The sequence below is a fragment of the Gracilinanus agilis genome, unplaced genomic scaffold (assembly GCF_016433145.1).
Source record: "Gracilinanus agilis isolate LMUSP501 unplaced genomic scaffold, AgileGrace unplaced_scaffold19734, whole genome shotgun sequence".
Classification (NCBI taxonomy): Eukaryota; Metazoa; Chordata; class Mammalia; order Didelphimorphia; family Didelphidae; genus Gracilinanus; species Gracilinanus agilis.
In genome coordinates, this window is record NW_025351065.1 from 1 (window position 1) to 6,523 (window position 6,523).

Sequence of the window (6,523 nt, forward strand, 5' to 3'; positions counted from 1 at the left end):
CCCCCAGTCCGACTAGCGGGGGTGGGGTGGTTGTGGGGGGCTGACCTGCACTGCGGGCTCAGATCCCGATTCCATCCCTGCAAGCCTGGCCCCTTGCAGGAGTGCCCCCTTCTCACTGGGAAATTCGCTAAGGGTCGTGCCTCCCAATTACTCTCATCCCCCTTGACTGACCCACTCCCGTGGGACCCCGCCATCACGTTGTTTTGGGCGTTCTCCCTGGGCAGTGCCGGGAGCTGACCGTGCAGGGAAGGGTCCTGAGGCACAGCCCCTCCCCTCTCTGCAGTGGCCCACTGAGAGCCTCTGATCTCTTTCCAATGCCCATGCCTTGTCCTGGGGGCCCAAGTGTACCAGGCTTGACTTTGACTGCTGTGCATTGGGCGGGGGAGGGTAGACAGCTCAAGGCTACAGCTTTTTAGGCCCCAGTCAGGATGGCCTTCTCAGCTATTTGATTTGGGCCAGGTGACCCCTAGGACCGTGGGACACCCAGGTCCTTTCCTTTGAGTCTGGCCATTCCTCCTCCTTGCCCTATGGCTCTGCCCCTAAAACCAGGACCATCTTTAGCAGCACCATCAGGCAGGATCGGCCGGAGCTGGACCGGCTGTTGCTCCCTTCTCCTTCCATTCCTGAGCGGGCTGCCCAGGCCCATTCTGGCCGCTTACAAGGTAGGGACAGGCCTCCTCCAGAGCAGCCACGGGATCCAGTGTCCGGCTGCCCAGGCCCATTCCCTGCCCGCCATTTGGGCTTTGTCCTTCCTTTGCAGAGAAAATGAGAAACCAAATCCTTGCCCTCCCTCCAGCGTGCTGTCCACTCGAGGAGCGGCCCCCCTTCTCCCAGCCCTAACAGTTTAGGAAAAACAAGGCCAAACCAAGCGCCTTTTCCTTTGCTGGCTTTGCACTCCTTGTGTGATGCTTAATTATCAGCAATGACCTAATTAGGCCATTTTTCACTGTGACATTTTAGTCCATCCCCAAAATAGAGCCGGCAGCACAGAGAGCACCAAAAACCAAAGAGAGCCTCAGAGAGTATCCGGAGTGCCCAGTCTGGGGCTTCTGGGGTGGCTCTTTGGGCTTGTCTTTGCCCTCATCCCTTCTCGCACTTCAGGGACTCTTTTCCCTTCCTCTGTTCTGCGTCTTTACAGATGAAACAATTCCTGGGGAAGCCTGAGAGAGCTCGGAGCCTCCGGCTTGGCCTGCACGGCGGATCCCCGCTCCTAATCTATGGCTCTTTGGGGCTCCCACCTCGCCTGCCCCCACAACTCCATTTCCATGTCCTCTTTCTGTTTTTAAGTCCTGATCTTCCCTCTCAGAATCAGTACTGCACCTCCGCAGGCTGGCCAGTGGGGTGAAGTGACTTGCCCAGGCTCACAGAGCTAGGAGCTTCCTGAAGTCAGATTGGGACTCAAACCTTCCTGACTCCAGGCCCGGCGCTCTCTGCCTCGCTTATTTATCTTTGCGTGGGAAGAAGCCATCTTGGGTCATGCTCCAGTTCTGGGTTTTCCCCTGTGTGCCCGGGATCCCTCCAGCTGGTGTTAGGTGCTCTCTCTGGGCAACCTCTGTGGCCCCAGGGGCCAGGGGGGCTTCTCTCAGGGGAGCCCAGCATGGAGGCCTCCTCCTCTGGGAGCCGCCTCGATTCGCTTGGGCCAGCCCTGGCCATGTGCTCTCTGTCCGTGCCTAGGAGCCGCTCTGTCTGTCCAAGGCTGGGGCAGAAATCTCGGACGCTGGCCACTGCAGGAGCTTTGGGGTCCCAGAGCCGCTCTACCCTCCACAAGCTCTGGGTAGGAGTGACTTCGAGACCACTGTGCCCCGGGGGCTCCAGGCTCCTTCAGAGAGCACTGCGGGTGCCGATGCCCAGGACAGGGCAAGCGTCTGGCCCCCTCGCCCTGCCCTGTGGCCCCTCATCCCCCCAGACACCAGCAGTTTGGGCTCTTCTTCTCAGGCTGCTCTTTTCTCCCCACAAACTGGTTTTCTTCTCTTTCTCCCTCCAGTCTGGTCCCTCCTCCCTAGCCTTCACCCCGCTCTACCATCCATCCTTCCTTCCTTCCTTCACTGGGGCCATTTCTCTAGTGATCTAGGCCTCCCTTCCCCCAAACATGTGGCCCTTCTCCCTCTGGCCCAGTCCCTTCAGCCTGGGCCCGTCTCTGCCAGTGTGACTTTGCTCCCCCTCACTGGCTCCTTCCCCGGGTCCAGGCCCTCCTCCTCGTGTTCTTCCCGCACTCCAGAGCTCTTCTCAGGGCCCGTGCCCAGCACTCTGCCTTCTTGCTTTCCTATTTGCTGTCTGACCATGTACAGAGCACTCCCTGGCTCCTGTGTGCCTCAGTTTCCCCCTGTAGCCCCTGCCTCCTCATCATGATTACATGGACATCCTGTCAGGACCTGAAGGCCTCAGTGTGCTGCTCCATTCCTCCGCATCCCAAGAAGGAAAGGAAGCACGGGAGGCCCCTGGGTGGGTCAGGGCCAGCCACCCCTGTTCTGAGTGGTCTCTGGGCTGCCCGAGCCTCCCTCTGACTGCTGCCTCCTTTCTCCTTCACCAGCCTAGGTCCTGCGGACAGCCCCCAAGTCCCCGGCTCCCAATGGACCCTTCCAGCCCAGAGCCAGCAGCCAAGGAGGCAGAGCCCTCCGGCCCGCCGCCCGACACCCTTGGCGTCCGCCTCCGTCGCCGTCGCCCCCCAGCGGGGCGAGGCACTTCCTCGGCCGATTCTTCCTCCAGCCGGACGTTTTCCCCAGCCGCCCGCAAACGGCGCGGGCCCCGAGGCTCAGCCCCAGGGGAGCCCCCCGAGGCTCCTGGGCCCCCGGACAGGGTAGAGGCAGAGGACGGGGGTGGTGTCCTGCTGATCGACGCCCAGGGCGTCCCTTACACCGTGCCCCAGGCCGGCGAGGAGGGGGGGGGGCCCCGGGCCCGGCGGGCCCCACATTTCTGCCCTGTCTGCCTACGTGCCTTTCCCTACCTCTCTGACCTGGAAAGGCACAGCATCTCTCACTCGGAACTCAAGCCACACACCTGCCCGGCCTGCGGCAAGGCCTTCAAACGGGCCAGCCACTTGCGGCGGCACCGGAACATCCACGCCGGCCTGCGGCCCTTCCACTGCGCCCTGTGCCCCCGGCGCTTCCGGGAGGCCGGCGAGCTGGCCCATCATGGCCGTGTGCATTCGGGAGAGCGCCCCTACCAGTGCCCCATCTGCAGGCTGCGCTTCACGGAAGGCAACACCCTCCGGCGCCATGCCCGCCGCAAGCACCCGCCGCCCCCGGATTCCCCCAGCTCCCTGGCCGGCCCAGGCATGGATCCACCCTGGCTGGAGGCCATGGCCCCGGAGCTTGAGCTGTCCCCTGGCCCGGACCCTGCCCCGGGGGTCCCTGAGGAAGGCCCCAAGAAGTCCCCCAGCCCGGAGCCCACATCCGCAGACTTGGAGGGCCCCGAGGAAGGCCCCAAGCGGCCCCCTACCCCCCACACGTCCCAGGCAACCCCGGAAGATGTGGGAGCAGCGCCTGAGTGAGAGCTCCAGCCCTCCGCAGCGCCTGCAGAGCAAGCCAGCCTGCCTTCGGACAGTCAGGCCCCCCCAGAGGCCAAGCATGTGCCACAGGGCCTGAGGTTTCCCCATGGACCCCGAAGGAGACCCGGCCAGGGCAGGCTCGAGCTCAGGCCGGGGGCCCCGGGCGGGGGTCAGAACAGATGACGGGAGCTGGGGTGGGGGGCTGGGCAAGGGGCTGGCTCCCTGAGGCAAGACTCCTTTCTCAGAACCGAGTCGGGCTGAGACAGGCAGGGTGAGGAAATAAATGTGTGTCTGCCGGCCTTCAGCGTGTGCTCACTGGGGGGAGGCGCCGTGGGGAACGGGTGTCCGAGCTGGGAAGGCACTCGGAGAGTGTTCCCCGCTGAGCCCAGGTTCGAGCTCGTGGACCCCCGGATGTGGGCAGAGCGCAGGCCGGCCAGGAGGGTCTGGGGCCCGGCGGGGAAGGGGCTCAGGGGCAAGAGCCAGGCCCGGAGGCGGGGAGGTCCCTGCTTCAAATTGAGACTCAGCACGTCCTCGCTGGGAGACCCTGGGCCAGTCACCAAACCTCCTGGGAAGCCACAAGCAGTACTGAGGCTAGGATGGACGCGAAGGGCTTTTAATGGACAAACAACATGAAATAAATGTTTTAATTGAAAAAGGGGGTCTGAGGACCTGGTCTGGGGCGAGGAGATCTGACAGGAGTGAGCCTGTGTGTCCTTACGGAGCCTCCATCTCTGTGGGGAGGACAGGATGACACCCAGGGAGGCTGGAAGAGAAGGTGGGGAGCAGGGGGAGGCACCCTGGCCAATATCGGGCGGCAGCCGGGAGGAGCCCACCACAGGGAGATAGGAGTGGGGGGCACCGGCCAAGGAGGCATCTGCAGAGCATCCCCTCGGGCACAGGGAGTGCTGGGACCTCTGGGACCTGAGATCGAGGAAGAGGAGAGGACCCAGGGCGCTCGTTGCCTGCCCAGGGCGAGCCAAGGAGCAGCCACACTGGCAGGATGACCAACCGCAGGGGAGCAGGTCTATAGGGCCCAGTGAGGGGGGAGGAGCAGGAGCAGCATGAACCTTCCCTTACTGGTGAGAGGGGGCTGCACTAGGGGCTTCAACTGGAAATGAGAGGTATCGGGTGAGGCCCGGCTTATGGGGATGGAGACAAGAAGCCTCTGCTGGGCACCGAGGGGCCCTCCGACGGATGCTGAGGGACAGAGAGGACACCTAGGCCCTTGGACGGACGCCAGAGGGGAATCCACAGGGACCAGCCTAGCAAAGGCCTGATGTACTGCAGTTGCTGCCCCCGGCCTTCCCAGGCAGTCCAGGCCATCTGACCCATGTCTGGTCTGACCAGGACACTTTTCCCCTCCCGGCCTTCCAGAGCATAGGATGTATAGCCGACCCTGGCATCCAAGCTGGGCCCCAACCCTTCTTTCTAGCTTTGTTTCTCACGGCTCTCCTTCACTTATTCAACCCGAAGATGGCCTCCAGCCTCCTCATTCCCTTCAAACGGCTCTCTCCAAAGTACTGGCATTTTTTAAACAATATTTTCATTCAGTTCGCTTTTAGGTTGTGAGTCCCAAATTCTCCTTTCTTCCAAATCTCCCACCCCGGGACTGTAAACAATCTGATACAGATGTCACCTGCGAGGCCATAGAAAACATTCCCCCCCTCCCCTCATGAGCCATTTTGTGGATATGATCTCAAAAGAAAATTTGAAAAAGAAAAGAAACGAGCTGGAGAGCATTGCGGCCTGCTGCATTCAGACTCCTTCCATTCAGCCTGTCTTGGGTCCCTGGATTGTTGAGACTAGAGAGGTCCTTTCCTCTCCTTCAGCAAACAGTAGCGCCATCTGTGTACACTGTCCCTCTGGTTCTGCTCACTCCTCTTTGTGTCATTTCATGTAAATCTTTCTCCTCCTGCTCATCATTTCTTCTGACATAGTAGTATTCCATGGCCCAGACCCAAGGGCCTTCTCTCAATCCCCGTTTTCCTTGCCGTCTCTGAGACCTCATTGTCTTCTTTCTCGGTCTTTGGGGTGCCCCTCTCTCCTGGTTCTTCTCCCACCTCTGACTGTTCCTCTGTCTCCTTTGCCTGACCGTCCTCCAGATCACCACCTCTAACTATCGGTGTCCCTCAGGGTTCTGTCCGAGATCTTCCCAGCTCCTATGGATTCAAATATCACCTCTGCTGAGGATTCTCATCTTCCCTGCCCCTGTCTCATCTCATCTTGAACAACTGTGAACGGGATGTCCAGGACATCATAAATCCCAGATGTCTGACACAGCTCTGTCTTTCCTCTTAACCCTCCACCCCTCCTGCCTTTCCTGTCAGGGCAACACCAATCTCCCAGGCCCCGGGCTCCCACCTTAGGGGTCATCCTGGGCTGCTCACTAGCCCTCTGCCCTCATATCCAATCCCATATGGTGCCATGGCCTGTTGATTTCACCTCTGCCACTTCTCACCAACTTTTCCTCCTCTCTCTTCTCCACACCCAGGTGCAGGTTCTCATCACCTCATGCCTGGGCTGTGGCTGTGCCTCCTGGTGGCTCTGCCCCCCTCAAGTGATTTTCCTAAAGTATAGGCCCAACCACATCACACCCCACCCCCTCACTCCAGTGGCTCCCTGTTGCTTCCAACGATCCCTTTGGCATTCAGAGCCTTTCATAACCACCAGCCTCTCTAACCTTTCCAATCTGTATCATCGTCTTCCCCATGTGCTCTGATCCAGAGACACTGGCCTCCCTTTCCATCAGCCCCAGGCCTTTCCCCTGGCTGCCCCCATGCCTGCAATGTTCTCCTTCCACTCCGCTACTGGCCTCCCTGGGCCTGAAGTCCCAGCTGAAATCCCACTGAGTGCAGGAAGCCCTCCCCAGCCCCCCCTTAGGTGTGGGCCTCCCCTTTGTCCCTTCTTTCCCATTGACCCTGCATTCAGCTTGTCTGTACACTTTGGCTTGGGAGTGCCCCGAGGGCAGGGGCTCTCTTTTGTCCCTTCATATATCCTGAGTGTCCAGCACGGTGCTGGGCACCTAGGATTCCCAGA

At 60.7% G+C, this 6,523-nt stretch overlaps 1 protein-coding gene across 1 annotated transcript; it reads left to right on the top strand.

Moving 5' to 3' along the window:
• Positions 1–2,189: 2,189 nt before the first annotated feature.
• LOC123254321 (zinc finger protein 524-like) lies at positions 2,190–3,786 on the top strand. The gene has a single exon (XM_044683364.1). It carries the CDS (start codon positions 2,354–2,356, stop codon positions 3,488–3,490), a length of 1,137 nt encoding a protein of 378 aa, XP_044539299.1. The 5' UTR covers positions 2,190–2,353; the 3' UTR covers positions 3,491–3,786.
• The last annotated feature ends 2,737 nt before the right edge of the window (positions 3,787–6,523 follow it).